The sequence below is a fragment of the Balaenoptera borealis genome, assembly GCF_965194805.1.
Source record: "Balaenoptera borealis genome assembly, chromosome: 5".
In the NCBI taxonomy this organism is placed as follows: Eukaryota; Metazoa; Chordata; class Mammalia; order Artiodactyla; family Balaenopteridae; genus Balaenoptera; species Balaenoptera borealis.
Window position 1 is genome coordinate 109,724,113 of NC_138862.1, and position 19,558 is coordinate 109,743,670.

A 19,558-nucleotide genomic window follows, 5' to 3' on the forward strand; every position below is an offset into this window, starting at 1 on the left:
TTTTTTTTTTAAATTTCACCTCAATAATTTTTTTTTTTTATTTTATTTATTTATTTATTATCTATGGCTGTGTTGGGTCTTCATTTCTGTGCGAGGGCTTTCTCCAGCTGTGGCAAGTGGGGGCCACTCCTCATCGCGGTGCGCGGGCCTCTCACCATCGCGGCCTCTCTTGTTGCGGAGCACAGGCTCCAGACGCGCAGGCTCAGCAGTTGTGGCTCACGGGCCCAGCCGCTCCGCGGCATGTGGGATCCTCCCAGACCAGGGCTCGAACCCGTGTCCCCTGCATTGGCAGGCAGACTCTCAACCACTGCGCCACCAGGGAAGCCCTCATGAAATTTTTATTGAAGTCCTCCCCTGTGCCAGATAGTAGGCTAGAGCTGGAGTTTCTCAGATGGATTAAAACCTGGTCCCTGCCCATAAGGGTTTGTCAGCTAGTGGGAGATAATGAGATTAATATGGTAGCCTTCTATACAAGTGCCCTGTGGAAACAAAAGACAATGAGGTCAGCTCTACTTGGCATGAGTATCTTTACAGAGAGGAAGAGGTAAGAATTATGGTGAAAGGATGAGCTGGCACTTTATAAACAGACCAGGCGTTCCAGGTAGAGGGGCTGCCAGGTACAAGGCACAGTAGCAAAAGGGAGAATGATGGCTGTATCATCGTTCCTTTTTTCAGTTGCAAGCAATGGAAGCAGTTTTGGGTTGATTAAACAGAAATGGATTTTCATTAAAAATCCATATTGGGAGCCCTCAGAATGCTGGGAGGAGTGAAGGATCATTGGAGAACAGGTGGGGAAGCCCCTTCTGCTCCTGCACTGGGAGCTGTGGCGAAACCACCTCCAGCCTGGTCCCACAGGTGCCTGTGTTAAGCCAGGACCGTGACCTTGCTGCCACTCCTGCCCATGAAAGATGGATGTTTCTTTTACCAAACTCAATGACAAAGTGGGTTCTACACAGTTATCCTTCATCAGGTTGTTCACTTCTAAATTACAGTCTTGCATGGAGAGTCTGATTAAGCTTAAATTACCTTCCTTTATTTATTCAAAGTTTATTCAACAAGTCAGGTCCACACTATATGCTAGACACCAGGTTGAACTCTACGGAACCAACTGAACAAAGTTCCTACCTCCATGAGGTTTATAGTTTTGGAGGGGTGGTGAGAAAGAAGTGTAACAAAAATTTTTTAAAAGGAAAGAAGTAAATATATGTTGGAGGCAAACATATATAGTATGTCAGGTGACAGTAAGTGGTATGGACAAAAATTTAAAAATAAAACATGAACTGGGCTTCCCTGGTGGCGCAGTGGTTAAGAATCCGCCTGCCAATGCAGGGGACATGGGTTCGAGCCCTGGTCCGGGAAGATCCCACACGCCATGGAACAACTAAGCCCATGCGCTACAACTACTGAGCCTGTGCTCTAGAGCCCGCAAGCCACAACTACTAAGCCCACGTGCCACAACTACTGAAGCCCGCGTGCCTAGAGCCCGTGCTCCGCAACAAGAGAAGCCACCGCAATGAGAAGCCCGCGCACCACAACGAGGAGTAGCCCCCACTCGCCGCAACTAGAGAAAGCCTGCGCGCAGCAATGAAGACCCAACACAGCCAATAAATAAATAAAACAGGAACTGAGACATGCAAGGGAGGCAGGCAATGTCACTGTTTTATAGACAGTGGTCAAGCAAAGCACGCTAAGGTGATATGTGGGTAAACATATGAAGTCAAGGAGCCAGCCATGAGGACCTCTCGGGGTAGGGCCTTCCAGGCAGAGGAAACACAAATACAAATGCCCTGTGGTGGAAATATATCTACTGTGTCCAAGGAATAGCAAGGAACAAGAAAACTCTGTAGCTCCAGTGTGGCTGAAGCAGAGAGAGCAAAAAGCAAGAGTGGTAGGAGATGAAGTTGAAGACAAGGAGGAAGAAGGGGGAAAAGCTATATCATACAAGGCTTTGTTGATCATCGAAAGGACTTTGGCTCTGAGTCAGGGTGAGGTGGAGAGCCATTCCACTGGAGAGTACTGAACAGAAGGGAGTCAGTTTTGACTTGCATTTTCATAGGATCATCTAGATGTTCTGTTAAGACTATATTTTAACAAGGCAAGAACAGAAGGCAGGGAGCTATTGCAATAATCCAAGTGAGACATTAAATAATGGTGTTTGGATCACAGTAGTAGTGGTAGTAAAGAGAGGAGAGTGAAAGGTGATAGGCTCCTGGATATATTCTGAAGGCACTGGCCTCACTACACAGGGTTGTGTGCGCGTGAGTGGTGCAGCAAGCTTGAAAGGGGGTGGGAGCCAGATTACAAAGCCCTTTGTATACCAAGTAATGGAGTTTGGATTTCATCTTCAGGCAGTGAGTTGTCACTTATTCATTTTTAAGTAAAAGAGTCATATATCATATTTTATTTGAGAAAGCTAATCTGGTGGCAGAGTTGAGAATGGAATTGAAGGGGCCATGTTAGAGGCAGGGAGATCTGCTAGGAGACTCCTGTCACCATCCAGATAAGAGAGGATGAAGAATTTAACAGACAAAAAAAAAAAAAAAAAAAAAAATAGAATTTAACAGAAACAAAGCTATCTAGCTATCACAGTGGAGAGGGGGGAATGGTCATGTATTAGTTTTCTATTGCTCTATAACAAATTATCATGAACCTAGTGGTTTAAAACGGCACACATTTGTTGTTCCACATTTTCTGTGGGTCAGGAATCCAGGCATGCCTTAGGTGGGTCCTCTGCTCAGGGTTTCACAAGGCTGCAATCCAGGCGATGGCTGGGCTGTGTTCTATTGAAACTTGACTGGGGAAGAGTCCTCCTCCAAGTTCACTCAGGTTGATGGAAGAATTCATTTCCTTGTGTCTGTAGGACTGAAGGCCCTGGCGTCTTGCTGGTTCTTGGCTGGACGCTGCCCTCAGCTCCTAGAGCCCTCCCATAGCTCCTTGTCATGTAGGACCAATTACTTCATCAAGCCAGCAAGGAGAATCTGAGAGTGAGTCTGTCAGCAAGATGGAGTCCTATATAACATTAGGTAATCATGGGAGTAACCTTCCACCATCTTTGCCGTATTCTATTTCTTAGAAGCAAGTCACAAGTTCCACTCACACTCAAGGGGAGAAAATTACACAGGGCGTGAACATCAGAAAATGGATCATTGAGGGTCACCTTAAGATCTGCCCACCACATATAATAAAGAATGTGGAGGACACAGAATGGACAGGACCTAGGATGTGATAGGGTCATTGTACGTGAGCCTTGTGGCTTGTGGGATCTTAGTTCCCTGACCAGGGATCGAACCCACCTGCCCCCTGCCCTCGCACTGGAAGTGCAGAGTCCTAACCACTGGACTGCCAGGGAATTCCCACTACCACATTTTTAAAGTCAAAGTATTTTTTATTTTAATGAAATAGACAATAAACCTAGCCCCAGGTCCTTATTCTCCTTTTCCTAAAACAAACGAACAAACCAAAAAAACAAACAAACTCTTGCAGTTCAAGCCATGTGTTATTTTGCTGAGCTAAAAGGAAGTTCCTGGACCTGTGTGAATTTCTGCGCTTCTAATGGACTCTTGCAAACCTGGGAGCCTGAACACAGAAATGGTATACCTGAAGCAGTGTGAGTGGTTTCAGGTAAGAAAAATTATTTATAGAAAATGAAATCATCCAGGAATTCTCAGTGTTTATATATAATTTACACATTTAAAGTTGTTTTAGAATTTATATATGTTCTGTAAAGGAAGCATCTTAGTTTGACTGTGGTTAGAGATTCTTTATTTCAAATTTGCCAAGGGAGTGTGGGAAGGGGTGGAAGTTGTGCAGAAACAGGGGAGGGGGGAGAGCAATACTCTGTGAAACTAATTACCCAAAGGAATTTATGAAAATTGTACACGGCTGGATGGATTCCATGATTAGGTTTATTAAGGTCAAACAGTACGTGACTAGGATCCACCAAACAAGTTTAGGTGGTTAAAGTGGAAATATTTGGGGAAGTTAACATATACTTGTTTAAATTAAAGAATTAATTTGGAATGTCCCAGTTTCAAGTACACTGAATGACTACACTCCTTGTAGGCCTTTCCTGTCTCTACCTGTTGCCTGTGGAAGCCTGTGGTTGTCACTGAAGAGGCCCGTTTGACAGAGGTGGTCCCTGATGAGTCTCCTAGTCTACTTCCTTTGCAAGGGGCTGCCCTGTGGGGACCCAAGAGAGCCCATCCACAAACCTGTCTTCAGCTGATTCTGTCCGGTAAAACTTTTTCAAAGGCAAATGGCAGAAAACCCAACTTAAAATCACTTAAGCTACAAAGGCTTACAGTGAAGGGTGGATCTTACCAATATCAGAAGCAGCTGGTTTAAGAGGCTTAAACAAAGTCACAAGATTTGCTTTTTGGTGGCAAGAGCAACCAGACCTTGTATCTCATCATCAAGTCTAGCAGGAAAGACTCTGTCCCCCCAAAGCCAAACATTCATCTTTATCTTGACTCTCATTGGGCTGCAAGGGGTCACACACCTCCCCTAAATTAATCACTATGGTTAGGAGAATCCAATTCTCTGATTGGCTAAGATCCAACCTGTTTATGTAAATCAACTCTATCTAAAGGACATCATTTCCAAGGAAAATTTGGGTATAGTTTTTACCAGAAGTAGGATGAGTGGATGTTGGGCGGTAAACACAGAAGCAAAGTCCTCTTCACCCCACGAGAATGCCTTTTAACTGAGCCGGCAATTTATTTATATGGTAGCGTGATTGCCAATGACATGGAAATATTGATATCTGTGCAATTTGTACAGTTGTACACCTTACATCTTATTCTCCCCACCACACTACCCCACCACACTCACATACTTCATTTGACTGAAAGCTCTAAGTTAGAAGAGGCTCAGAAATATTCTATTGCTTTGTGTGTAGGCAAAAGCTCAGATCAATAAGTGTAGAAAGCCCATGTCATGCACATAAGGGGAGAGAAGTGCCTCCAGATACTACAATCCACTGGGTACCACCAATTAATTTATGCATTAGAGGTTTGAAGAGCACTCTCCTTAAAGGAGAGAGAGAGAGAGAGATGTAAGGATATGTAAGACTGCTTGTAAGGGATCCTCAGTGTATTAGGCCTGAGAAGAGGAGTTCCATATTTGGATGGTAAGAGGAAGTGAATTAGCAATTTGGATGGGCACAAGAAGGGACAGTGCTGGCTTGGAAAGATCTCTAGTGCTACTAGATGCTTCATTCAGTTGTTCAGGGTTTCACTAGCAATACTAATATAGTTAGATTGTTTGCTCATTGAGACTAGTTATTTTCCTTCTCTTGTGGTATTTTTCTTCTATCATATTTGGCTTAAATATTATCTCATTCCACTACATTCCTCCCTCCATCCCTCCCCAGACCTTTTCACTGATGCCTGCCTGATAAAAGGCCCCACATCTGATATTAACCTAAAACTTCCTTGATTCCTTAGAGTGAGCTATTCATTAACAGCACCTAAATTACTGGTTGTTAGGCAAATCTTCTAATTCTTTTCAATCTACGGATCTGCTCCGAGAGGCTTCTGTAAATCTACTGCAGAAATAAGCGAAGCTTTGTGCCAGTTGTTAGCACTAAGCAGAAGTTTGAAAGAGGGAGGAGAAGTTACTCATTTGCTCGATTCAGCATGGTGAGTCCAGGGGAGGGAATCAAGTGCACCTCAGGCTTGACAAGCAGCTCAGGAAAACACGGCTGCTGCCTGCCGACAGGACGGAACCAGGCAGGGGCGACTGGGCTGCTTCTGAGCATGGTCGTGGGTTCCTGCCGACTTGCTCTAAAGATCAAGCATTTTGCCATCTATTTCCTATGATGGCCAGAGTTTCCTGTGCTAAGAGGTATGGCTGTCTTCTTTCCTGTCCTTTTGTTCAGCAAAAACAAAAGCTAATTAAAGTAAACGTCAGAAGCGGTACTGGGGCAAGGAGTAGGCTTCCGGACTGGGGCAGAGAAACTTCCAGCGGCTGTGGCTGATTATGCAGATAAAGTGAATTTGGGAGCTGTGTGTCTAGCCATGTATGCATGCTTTTCAGTTATTATGATAAAAAAAAAAAGCAACCTCTCTGTGGGTTATTAAAACATGTCTCTAGGCCTCTGGAGCAGAAAACTGTGCTTCTAGATTCACAGAATGTGCATTTTTGTTTTACTCCGTAATAGTCTAGGCTCATTTCTATTTCATACTTTTGTTTACCTCAAGAAACATTTTGCAACCAGCAAAGAAACTGGCTCTGCCTATGAGTTTCAAAGAAAATTCAGTGGCATCATTACAGTCACTGGGTAGGACAGTCACCATTATTGTTTGTTGTTGCTGTCATTTTTTTCCCTTGATGTTTCAGATACCTTACAAATCATAACTGAATCTAGCCACTTTTTTGTTTTTCAAATACATATTTAAATTGCTATAGTACTCAACTGCTGAATTCCATGACATTTACATATGTTTTCAACTTAAAGACTAGAAAAAAAATACTTAGGGCATTATTTGAATTGGTCATGCAGTTGTTTAATATATGAAATTTAAATGTAAATAAAGATACATTTAACATTGAATTTTCCTTGTAATTTGCAACTCTGGGTATGTTCTCTGGAAAAACAAACCCAGAAAATTGGAATTAAAATTTTTTTGGTGAGATTTGTATCAATTCCAGAGCAAATGTGTCTTGTGAAGTCAAAATTTACAAATGAAAATTGATACACCTTGAAATCATTATGACAGATCACAAAGTCTTGGTTTAGAAAGTTTGTTAGATGTTTCCTTCATTCCTGATGAAATGTTTCCTATCTATTTGTGTTCTCATAAGTTGCAATATATTTTCAAAATTAAGTAGATTTTTTTGAGCTCTTGCCTAAACAGGTCACCAAACCTAATTTTTGTATGCGCTTATGAAAACAAGGCTGCTACAAACTTAGACTGTATGAGTTCTAGCAAAAACACCAAGGGTTGAGTCCTTTAGCATCATTTGGAATGACCCAGCCTCAAAGGCTTTCAGTAGAAGTGAAGTGTAGCAACATGTCACAGCAGAGGGAGCCGAGAGACGCCCAGGGAACAATAGACATCTTGTGGGAAGGGCTGAAATGTATGCGGCCCATTCCCATGGGAACGCCTGTAGTTCTTTCACACTGTGTGAAAAAGATGCTCCTTGAAAAGGATCTTTAATCCTTTCTTTCAAGGGAAAATCTGAGAACTTTATTGAAAGTTTCTAGAACCCAAATGGGTCTAAGTTAGTCACTGGGCATTTTAAACACAGGTGAATAAAATGAGAATTTTTTGATGCACAGTAGTGTTGTCCAAAGCATAATGTAAGTAAATATTGCTATTCTAGAATTATCTGAAGTGAAGAAACCAGAGAATATCCTAACCTGGAGTTGGAAGCTAGAAGCTCATTTCTTCAGAATAATGTGGCTTTCTGAGATAGTTATGTTTATTGAAATCCCCCCAAAGTGGTATCCCAATAGCTGGGCGATTAAGTCCTCTGGTTCAAGTGTGTTTTCATTTAGCAGAATCTACTGATGCATAATAGAGTAAAGCAGCAATGTCTTATTAGCACCCATTCAGCATAGGTCACCTTGAAAAGTCATAAAGAACTTTTCCCTCTGGTGCCCTGGAGGGAATAATACCCCCCCTCCTTCCTAATAAACATGGGAGTGAGCGCGACACTTAAGTAGAAAGCTCAAATATTTGGATTACCTGGCCACAAAAAGTCTGAGATACATTGTATTTCAGTCCATATCCGCTCTGTGAAAAAATTCACTGTTACCGTTTGGCCATGGTGGGGACAACATCACAGTAAAGCTGTCTCTCCAAGAGAACAAGGTAAGTTTGCCAAGAAATCAACAGGGACACATACAAGATAGTGCATGAACTACCCAGATTTAAGATTGGGGGAGAGTACAACTAGGATATAAATATGACACAAATGGAAAAGACCTAGGCACCTTTAACGTTGTGAATTCAATGTCAGGTAGCAGTACAGTCATCGTTAGCATTTACAAGGTATGGCATGGGGACATGTAAACAGGAGAATGACCTATAAGAATAATGCTATTATTAAGGATATGATTGCTGTCACTCTTCGTGTGGTTGCTATATGCCAGATGTGTGTGAAATGCTTTACATAATCTCTTTAAACCTCCCAACAACCCACATCACCATCCTCAGGTGTAAATAGGGAACCTGAGGCTCAGGGAGGTTGATTAATCTGCCCATGTTTATACTGCAGGTAACGGCATAGCTGAGCCCAGATGTGCCCAGGTCCCCCCACACTTACCACTCTGCTCTTCTTACTGGGTCCCCATACTCTGTCCAATTCTGGACCCTAAGCTCATTTAAAAATGAAAGAAAATTGAATAAAAGCTAGTGATAAGTACCGTGAATAATGAATAGAGGAGGAAGAAGAGGGAAGACTAAAGAAATATAGTCTATTCCATTAAAAGGGAATAGAATACAGCTACTGTATCAGAAAATTATCAGTGAGAGAATATACCTTCTCACGGATGACTAGGTTCTCTATTTTTATAAAGTAAACTCTTTAAGGAGACAGTCCTCCACGTGGGCATGGCGTAAAAACAGACTGACCACCAAGTGTTTAGGAAGATTTAAGAGGTTATTCTCCTGAAGCATATGACCTGGTTCAGTGGCAGGTGTGTGGCCACCCTGAGCACACACCTTTATGGGGTAGCACCCCTGGGGAGACACCTGCAGTGTTCACATCTTGGTGATCATGCAGATGAATTTATCTGCAGCACAGCTTTTTGTGCACTTTGTCAGCAGATAGGTGACTCCATGGGACGAGCAGACCTACTATAGGAACAGACAAGCTAGACAAGCTAGAGAATAATATAGTTTAAAACATGTTTTAAAAATGTGTCACTAACTTTTGAAACAGTAAGGAAGGGTTTCGGTAACTTTTTCTCCTCTGCAGTATCAATAGATGAAGCAGATAAACATTTTCTCTGAGTATTGGTGCAATATTTAAAGTACCAATCTAAGTCTGATTCAAGAACCTCCCAGCAAATAAAGTGGGAAAAAACAGGGTATGCATCTTTGTTGAGTAAGTTTGTTGTTTATTAGCAACTTCCTGCATCCTGAAACTTTCAACAATGTTAATCTAGAGGCAGAGCAAGAGGATGACTTCTTTAGGAGCTGTGACTCTTCCTGGACAAACTCTCAGTGTTTCAGACTCTGTATGTGAAATCTCGAGGGGGAGGGAAGTGTTAATTAAGCTGCAATTCTCCTCCCTTCCGGGGAGGGGAGGGGGGTGGATGTTAAGAAATGGCTCCCATTAGCCGTCCCATTCACCTGCTTGAGTTCCTATTGAAACCGTGTTATCTGCGTGGCTTTTTTTTTTTTCCCCTCCATTCTTCTCAGGGAAAGTATAGATTTTCATGAACACAGGCGGTTTTGTTTTCGCTGTTAAGAACAACTCCACTTTACTGGAGCAGGCTTTCTGCTTCACCCCAGGAAACAGAGCGTTTCACTCAGAGGTAACTCTCCACTGGGTGAGGCGCAGCCTGTCACCTGACCAGCTCCAGAGCTGCCAGTGGCATCGGGCTGCATTCCTAGAATTCTTGAACCCGGCACCGCAGTGAACAACTTCAGGTTCACTGAGCTGAGTAGATTCCACTCCCTGTGCCCTTGGAGTCCGCTGCCCGAGTCTCCCACCCAGTCTCAAAACAGACCGCTGAGTAGCAGCAAGTGCGCCTTTGAGGAGTAGCACGCAGGTAAAGCGCGTTTGCGGGGGACAGCTGGGACTCCCCAAAATGTGTTGCGCGTGGTTCAGAATCATTTCTCTTTTTGGGGCGTCTGTTTCTCCATACAGAAACCCGACTTGTCAGTCAACATCTGCTTAAAAAATGTAGACTGAATAATGAGAACCTGGGCGTCAGATTAGGGTCTCTTGAAGATTAGGGAAGGAAATTAGGAGGGCCAAAGTTGGGGATGAAAAGGAATTTTATAAGCCAGTTTTTGTAACATAGAAAGTAGAAGATTTGGAGGCTGACCTACTTGGATGTGAATCTTGGCTCTGTGTATAACCTGGGGCATGATGTTTAACCTCACCAGTCCTGTTTCCTCTTCGGTAATCGTATCTACCTGCAGGGTTGATGGGAGAACTGAGAAGAAAGTGTCTAGCGAAGAACTTGGTACATAGGAAGTGTCCTAGTGTGTGTACATACATGTGTGTGTGTGTGTACGGTGGGTGCATATGTACACCTACATATAGGTCATAGGACCATGACATTCATAAGAGTAGGGAGTTTCTCAGAAGATGAGGTAAAATTTGATCTGGCTCTAACCTTCTGGGCTGTTGCAAAGAGAACAGCAAGAGAAGCCAGACACCTGAGCAAAACATTGACCAGAGCTGCTGCAAAATAAATGACATGCCCTGTTGATTCTTATCCAGGAAAGGGCGGACTGGATAAGGATGCAAGGTGCTCTTTACATGAGGACGGATGGAAGGGAGGCAGCTCAATAATTACCATGCACAGTCATGTATGTACCTACACACAGTCCTGAGAGGGGCTTTGTCCTGGGAGACCAACTGCTTTCAATCCTGACTCTGCAACTCACTCTCCAGGTCCCCCTGGACTGCTTGTTTTCCTCTCTGAACACCAGTTTCTCACCGCATGGAATTGTTGTGAGAATTCAGTGACTCTTTATGTGGCAAACTCTCGAGAGTAGTGCCTGACACATGGTAAACACCCACTAAACATCAGCTGGTGGTGTCATTATTTTACAAAGTGCTCTTTTGTGTGTTATCTGCTTTGATCTTCAAAACAACCTGATGAGGTAGATGAGGTGTGCCTTAGACACATTTTGCAGATGAGAAAACTGAGGCTTGGGGAAGGGAAGAGCATGAACCAAAGGCCCCATGACCACTGAGTGGCTGGGCTGGAACTTGAATCTGGGGCCCCAGACAAGCAGGTGGCTTAGTATGTACTCAGCACACATGCACTGAATGAAACCTAAAAGTTCTGGCTAAACACCATTTCCTCCACAAACCCATTCCTTATCATCTTCCCCTAGGAGAGATCTCTCTCTCCCTCGTACTTCCCCAAACTTCCTTTTGTAGTACCTCGGGGACTTTTCTCTGGGTCATCCTTGTAATGTAGAACATTTGGTACAAGTCTCCTCTCCCCCTCCTCCACCCCTGGATGTGTGAAAGTTTTCATATATGGCTATGTGTTGAACAACAATGTTGCACATGGTGGACACACAAGAGTAACAGCTGCAGTTGGAAGCATGAGTGTGGGACTCCACACCAGGTGTCACTGCAAGTGTGAAAAGAAAAGAAGGAGCCCAGGAGAACCCTGTGGGTGCCCCTCTCTCCCAGCACGTATTTCTGCTCCTTCTCAGAGTTCCAGCTCTGCTACGTCTGGGGCAGCTCAATCTGCTTCCAGAAGTGCCTGATAGTGACCCACAAGCTGACTGGTCAAGGTGAATTAGTTTCCATCCAATACCTTATTTTCCTGAATATTATTTCACGGAGACTCTGTCATTGCAAATATCTGGGTGGGGGAGGGCGAGGAGAGCAGGGGAAAATTCAGGAAAACACTGCCCTGATTTTTCTTGTAGATATTGTAATTCACCCCTCCACATCTGCCAGGATGCAAAGGTACTCTGTAGGATCCTCACTCTCCTCTCTCCCCGTCCCCTGAAACCTTCCCCACCCCTGTCGTTCTTTTCTCGCCCTCTAAGCCTCTCTTCCTTGTGACCCTCCTGCTCTCTGGTTGGCCTAAATCCCAGGGTGTAGATGGACAAGGATGCAGGGTCAGTGTAGGAGGCAAGAGGAATTCATTTTCTTGCTTTATGACCCTACCCATATCTTCATCCTCAAATGTTACTCATGAGGTTTCCACTCTTAACGGTAGCCTCACGTGGAGCCTTATGTGTCATCATCAGTCCACAGCAGTTATGAACTGGGAGCCTAGCACGGGAGTCTCTGGGTCCAGATCCCAGCTCTCTAATCTACTAGCTATGTGGCTTAGACAAGTTATTTAATGCCTTGTGTTCCTCACCTGTAAAATAGGAATGAAATATCCTCATACAATTGTTATGAGGATTAAATGAGTTAATGTTTACAAAGCATCCAGGATCTGGCATATAGACAAGCATATGTAAGTACTGGGCGTCATTTTTCTAAAGCTGGTAGGTAGTGCAAAAGTTGCATGCAGGCAATACTACTCTTGAAATCTCTTCAATGGCCTATAAATTGCACCATTTGGAATACTACAGATAGCTTCTTTAGTTAAGTGCCTGATGAGGGATTTGGCTTGTGCTTTGAGAGCATGTTGTATGGAGAGTATGTATCTTTAAACTTTAAAACTGCTTTCGGCACAGAGAGGTGCTGCCACAGTGATAGCTCACGGGGGGACACCCAAGGGAGCAGCAGACTCTCCCTTTTCACACTCATTCTGGGGAGCACATTCAGACTGAAATGCTGGGCAGAATCGCTTATGTTACATAAACCACTCTCAGCTCTCACTCTTGGAACAAGTGGCTGCATTTGTAAGTTACCTGTATGTATGAGGTGACTCCACTCTAATGTAAACTTTGGGGGAACCCACTGGCCTGAGATCAGGAGAAGAGCACTGCCACAGCTACCGTGAGGCCTCGAAGAAGTCTTAAACCTCCCCAAGGTTATGAAATGACTGCTAAGGTCTCTACCAGGGCAAATGGTCTGTGGTTTTATTGGGCCCAGAAAGTAGCTGATGAGAATAATCAGTTATTTAATTGGTACCATTGCCTTACTCTCTGTGGGCTGTTAATTAAGTAAGAACTACAATGGGACTTTATTATTTCAACTTTGGGAATAGAGGGAGGATTGCCCGATCCTAAAACCCTTCCTCTTTAGCCTTCATTGCAACATTCTCACCTTCAAGCTCTGTGTTCAAGTTCACGCTCACGTGCTATAGAGATTCATCTTGTCTCGTACTCCCAGGCAGAGTTCTTTATTTCATAGCCATTTGTTTAGAGAGTACATAAGAATAGGGCACCTTCTGGACTGAGGTTCAGGAAGCTTCTGTTGTCAATACAGCAAAGAAGCCCAGCCAAGAAGGTAAGTTAAGTATCAGTTTCCACATCCAGGAAACAGGCAGTGGGTCTAAAAGGTGTTTCCTGTGTTCTATCTTCCTTTCACTGCCCTTTTCTGTTTGGTTCCCATGGGAATCTGTTTGGGGAAAATATGGCAAGTATTGGGCATATTTGTTGCTGGTCCACTTGTTTCCTTGTGGCAGGGAGAGGAGAGGATATAGAAAGGATATAGAAAGGAGAAAAGTAGGGGATTTAAGCTGCTTTTTGAGGCTCAAATTAAATTCTGGAGAAATATAATCATTTTTGACAGGACTGTTTGAGACAAAATACGGAAAGAGTTCTTTTGAAGATCATCAAGCCAGAATCTGTGATCCCATGCACATTTCCAAATGTCTTTGTTTTCCTCTCTTCTGGGCACCACGTTCACATTCTGAGCTCATGCCATCCTACTAAAGGCTATCTTGTGTCATTTGTTTCTCTTGCAGAGAGTGTCAAAGAAGACCTCAAAGTCTGGAGAAAAATGACCTTTCAAGGAATACGAAGTCTATGTCCTGCTACATGTTTTTGTCTCACTAACCTCTGGTGACGGAGACACATGGTCCTGGGCCTGCAGACAGTCCACTGATTATCAGACTCCTCAGCATGCATCAACTCTTCAGACTGGTCTTGGGACAAAAAGATCTTTCACGAGCCGGCGACCTCTTCTCCTTAGATGACTCTGAGATTGAAGGCAGCCTGACAGAAGCCTTGGAGCAAATTAAAATCATCAGCTCATCTTCAGTAAGTAAACTCATTCTTAGCCTAGTCCCCTGAAATGACCTATTCTGGAGCTAAACGACTACATATCCTGGGGAAAAAGATCTTTGCAGAGGAAAGAGGAAGGACCACTCATGTTGGTCTCTCTTAACTCTTCTCTGTGGTTTAGCTGGCATCTAAGAAATAATACCAGGGAAGTCTTTGACTTCGGGAGCAGCCAGACCACCTTTCGCCCATTCACAGAGACCAGAACTCTGGAAATTGCAGACCAGAGTGGAATTCTCACAAAAGGCTGTCTAAAGGTTGTTTCTATATCCTTGAAATGACATGGAGAGGAGAGGGAGCAAATCTGGGGGAAAGCAGACCCACCAAGCTGCACAAGAGCATCAGTAAACAAAGCAGGGTGTGAGATGGGGGTTAAATAATGAAAGAAGGCAAGGTGACACCTCCTGCCACACAGGTAATACGAGACCAGGACAACTATCACTCTGCTGCCAGAAGTGACAGTTGCCCAGGGCTTAATAACGCTGATTCTGTTTGCTTCTGTATAATCTCCATTTTTTTAACCTTTCCTTTGATCCTTTTCCTACACCCCCCCCACCCATTTAATTCAACTCACCCGTTATTAGCCCCTAGTGTGATCAGACAAACCTAAAATCTCCATCAACCCTCCCATTCCTTCGCTTTTCCTCTGTCAAGATTATATATCCTGAAAGCACTTCTGAAAGAGAGTGCGTGTGGACTGCCTGGCGTGGTCTGATGTTGACCTTCTTGACTGTGCTTGGAGGTTGGTCCCATTTCAAAGGCCAAGGCCACCAATTATGCCCTCCCATCCTCCCAGCTCAACAGTGTTTTTGCCAACACTTGGCACAAACACCCACCAGGCAAAGGAAAGAGACAGGACTGGAGCCATAAAATACTGAATAGCAAATATGTACATATTTCAGCGATAACAGCTTTCTTCTATGTCATAATGAAAAGATGCTTAAAAGGCACAGCAACCAGTGCTGCTTCCTCCTCAAATCTGTCAGCACGTTCTCTTGCTGGCTGCCATTAACGTGCCAAGTCCGCCCAGTGACAAGTGAAGTCACTGCCCAAACACTATTCTTTTCCCAGGTAATGTCTTTGACAGCCATTACGTGTCCAGAAAATTAATCAACTTAGTCTGACTCAGAAAACAAAGTATTCCTGGTACATTTCCGCTTTCTGGGTAGGATTTGTGTGCTATTTCCAGCAGTCCCTTCCTTCACACTCCTCTGGAAATAAACTGGCTGAATGTGCTACTGATTTTATCTAAGCTAATGGAAAATATGTATATGTATATGCATATCTAGGTATCTGTATCTATATTTCCCTGAAGCCTATTTCCACTAGAGGTCACTAGTGTCAGTGATTTCTTCTGTTCCTTCATCAATTGCTTTGTCTCACAGATGTCAAATTCAGAATTTCAGGACTGGTGAGTTCTGTTATGTGTCCCCACTTTTAACCATTAAGGCTGCCATGTCCTTTGTCATCAAGAGCACTGTCCATACTTTAAGCCCTCCACTTAGCAACCCACGAGACTAATAGGTCTGGAGAGCTAGTAGTTCTCCTGAGATCTTCATCTACTAATTTCTGTCACATCCCATTTCTTCCATTCTCTATCTGTAACCATGGCACAGAGTAGATAGGTGGCAGAATAAAAAGAATAATTTTTCTTAGAGAAATCATGCAGATCATTCCAATTTTTAAATGCAGGGATCATGTTGATCAATCCAGTTTTGAAATTTGCTGATCAATCCTAGTTATAAACATGTCCCTGTTTGGCATTCCTTCCCACCTCCCCTCCTTTAAAAGCCAGTTCAAGTTTCATTATTCCTGAAATGATTTCTAGTGGTTCTAGTTCTTAGTGGTTGCCTCTTTCTAAAAGGACTCAATTGCCCTTTTGCATTATACTCTTTTCTTATAGAAAGTCATCTATTCATATATCCTCAAGTACAACCTCTACATGGGGGAATCCGGGATCTGTTTTCAGCCTTCATATCTCTCGCTAAATTTCAAGCTCGTACTAATTGATATCCATCACCTCAGATTCAATATATCTAAATTAGAATTTGTCACCTTTCTTCCAGTTATACTACCCTTTTCCTAGATCTCCAGGTTTGAAACCTGGAGTCATTCTTGACCTCTTTCTCTCATTCTCGCCTTTTCCTGTAAATTCTGTAGGCACTGCATGAGAAATGCCTCTCATCTGCTGCTTCTCTTCCCTTCCTGCTGCTATCACCTTGGCTTAGGCTCCCAAACCAATTGATCTCCCTGCCTTTGGCCTTGCCATTCTCTAGTTCAATCTACTAACAGTTACCAGCTTAAATTTCCTAAGCCAGGTTTTATTACATGTCTCTCCATTGTTCAAAGTGTTTCCATGATGCCTCAATACCCATGACATTCAATGACCAATGCCAGTGATCAGTCCCCTGAACCACCATGCCTACTCTATGGTTACTTCCCTGTTAGCTGCATCCCATCCTTCCCTTATAACCAAGATCAGATAAATATTCCTTCTTAGGGCTTTCCTAATGACCCTGGATCTCAGTAATCAATTCCACTTCTCAATTCCTCTTTAGAAACATAGAACTGGAAGGACCTTCTAAACTGTCTTGTCCAACTTCCTTCCAGAACAGAAGTCCCTTCTTTAGGATTCTCGACAAATACGTGGCCTCTCCTTCTGTTTTTGCAATGATGGGGACATAGTAGGTTTCTGATATTTTTTTCCTGCTCCTCCATTTTCCTTTGGTAAATTGCCCCTTCCCATCGCATGAAGCCTTCCCTGATGGGGCCTTGAGTCAAGGTTTTCTACTTTGCCTTTGCCAGGGAGCGGGGAAGGCAGGAGTGGGGACACCTGACCCAAGCTATGCCAATCAGATTTTCTTTCCCAGTAATTCTAGGAAAGAAATCAGCAAAGGGTGAGCTATCATGATGATGGTGTCCCAAAGAAACAGTCCTTGCTTTCTGTCCCTCTGTGACTATAGCTGCCTCAGTCATTGCCTTTCTAAGGCTAGATACTACAAATTTCCCTTCAAATCTGCAAGCCACCTCATATCTTTTAATTATTTTATTTGTTTGTTTATTTTGCTACAGTTATCCCAACTTTTTCTGCTGCTTATGAACAAAGAATCCTAACCGTCAAAGAGATAGCTGTCTCACTGTTGGAAGTTCAAATTGTTAGTGTGTTCCTCCTTTTGGCCTAGTAAAATCGCAGTCTATGTATTTTCTTTCTACTATTCTTTGTTCTATTATCTGCCCTCAACAATCAAGAGAATCTAACCTCTGTTCCTACAAGAAGAACTTTAAACATGTGCAGATAGGTATCAGGTCTCACCTCCGCTTCTCTTCCCAGCTGAATATCCTTATGTCTTTCCGTGACCAAGAAGGGCCTGTAGCAGGAATAGTTTACACCAGTCTCTGGTGTGGAAACTCAATTTTGTCAGTACATGAGAAATGCTATTTAAATCATGCTATCAGAAGTCTGAAACATAATGGTGACTTAGTGATTTATAAAGAAAAGTATAACTCACGTCCGTCAGAATTATTGTGTGTTCCATGCTATTCTCCCCAACTCTATTTACTGTCTTTCTCTAGACAAGTAATATTATTACTGATTAGGCGTCTTCTTCTTCTATTATAATCACATTTTAGCCCTACCTCCCTGAGATTGTATTTAACTTACCTGTAAAGTCACCCATGTATAGGTAGTGTCTTGCGTTAGCCCTGTAGTTAGCTAATCCCACTCATACAAGTGGTTTTTTTTTGTTTGTTTAATCCTCAAAGGGCAATCTTTTTTCCAGATTTTTGGAGGATGCCTCTTTGTAGCCTATGTTCTCAGAATTTTGGTTACCCTCCCCTGGAACCTTTTAAATTTATTATTGTAATTTATCATTGCCTGATACTTGAACCAATTGCTTGGAACAGTTGCTGATTCTAGTCAGATACTCTGTTTCTAAAACTTCTTTTCAATAGTAACATCACATAATTGGCCACATTTATCCTTTGATGTGCCAAGACCCTCAGGTTAAATCAAGATTTGTAATTAGATAACTTGAAAAAAATGTTTAAGTATAGAATGTCACATTTTAACCATTGAAATAATATTCTTATCTTTAGGCCCTCATTCCAGAATGTCCATACCTTTTAAAAAACCATGATTCTGTCCAATATATTAGTTATCATTCCCAGCTTTGCAGAATCTGAAGATTCAGTAAGCAAGCCTTTAATCCTTCCCCCAAAGTGACTCATAAAACAATCGAATGTTACTAGACTCTGCTCTGCAGTCCATGCCCTCTTTTTCCATCAGTTACTCTAAAACAGAGCTGGAAAATATTTTATCCTCAGGCTTGATTTGAGAAAGTGACTTCTCACTCAAAATTCTAAGTTCCCAAATACACCTTATACTTGTCTTTTCATTTCAAGTATTATCTGGACTACCTAGGCTCCCTCTTTCCAGACTACCCAGGTGAGACTCTCTCCCTATCCATTCAGCCTCTTCTCATACTCTCAGCACCACCTTTCCCACGATGCTCACCCATGCCTAATCGATCTACCCGTCTTCCAGTTCTCTTTAATTTTTTTAACAATAAAAAAATGTTAGGTACACAAAAATCACCAAATTTAAGAAATTAAATAAAATTGTTATCACCTGCATGTGTCTCTCTAACCCAATGCTCCTCCCTTTCCTCTCTTAAGGAAACCAATATCCTGTTGTGGTATTTATCCATACGTGTTTTTATTTCTTTGCTACATATGCATGGCTCAAAAATGATTTATAGCACTGTAGTTCATGTTTTTAAACTTTATATAAATAGTGTCATAAGTCTCAATATTATGTTTTTGAGGTTTATCTATGTCAGTACATGTAGTTCCAATTCTTTTGTTTTCAGTGCAATAGTGTATTCCATCAAATGACTATGCCACAATTTATTTATCCAGTCTTTTTTTGGATGGACATTCACTATTTTAACAGTGCTGCAGCGAACATTCTTATAATTAACAATTTTGGCAAATGTGCTTCATATCTAGTGTACACAATCTGTAGTGAAACAACTAATTTTGGGGTTTTGTATACTTTCAATTTTCTGATAAACCATCAAATTGCTCTCCAATGTGGTTTTACCAATTTACATTCCCATCAGACATGTACAGTATGAGAGTCCCAGTGGCTTTATTTCCTGATCAATGCTTGCTTTTATCAGATTTTTAAAGTGTCAGTTTAAGTGAAGCAGTGTCTGATTGTTATTTAAACTCTCACTCCTCTCATTATTAGGGAGTCTGACCATTTCTTCATATGTTTATTTGCTATTTGCCATTTGAGTTTTCTTTTCAGTAAAGCACCTCTTTATGGTTTGAGTTTTTTTTTTTCCTTTCCATTTTTCTCTTGAGGTTTAAAAAGAATCTGTTCTTGTTAAAGGAGTTTTTTTGTATATTTTTCTACAAATCCTTTGTCACTTTGTGCATGTTGCAGGTCTCTTACTCCAAATATAGCTTGCCTTTTACTGTAACATCTTGATATCCGATAGGATGAGTATCCTCCAAACTCTTTCTTTAAAATTGTTTTGATTCATTTCTGTTCTTTAATAATTTTGTATTAAGCTTCTCAATTTTCATGAATAATTCTGTCAGTATCTTGATTGGAATTTCATTATATCTATAGATTAATTTGAAGAAAATTAACATCTTTATGGTACTGTTTTCTTATCTGTAGATAATGTTCATCTGTCCATTTATTTAGATCTTCT

General features: G+C 42.2%; 1 protein-coding gene across 6 annotated transcripts in view; it reads left to right on the forward strand.

The window, feature by feature from the left end:
- Window positions 1-366: 366 nt before the first annotated feature.
- The window catches only part of VEPH1 (ventricular zone expressed PH domain containing 1), a 144,388-nt gene continuing 125,196 nt past the window's right edge, over window positions 367-19,558 (forward strand). For 3 of the 6 annotated variants that reach the window (XM_082394379.1, XM_082394383.1, XM_082394384.1), the window contains exons 1-2: window positions 5,646-5,844; window positions 13,520-13,814. In XM_082394379.1, the coding sequence (XP_082250505.1) occupies window positions 13,677-13,814 (138 nt within the window). In that variant the 5' untranslated portion in view covers window positions 5,646-5,844; window positions 13,520-13,676. The other 3 variants (XM_082394381.1, XM_082394382.1, XM_082394380.1) reach the window with 3 other exon arrangements.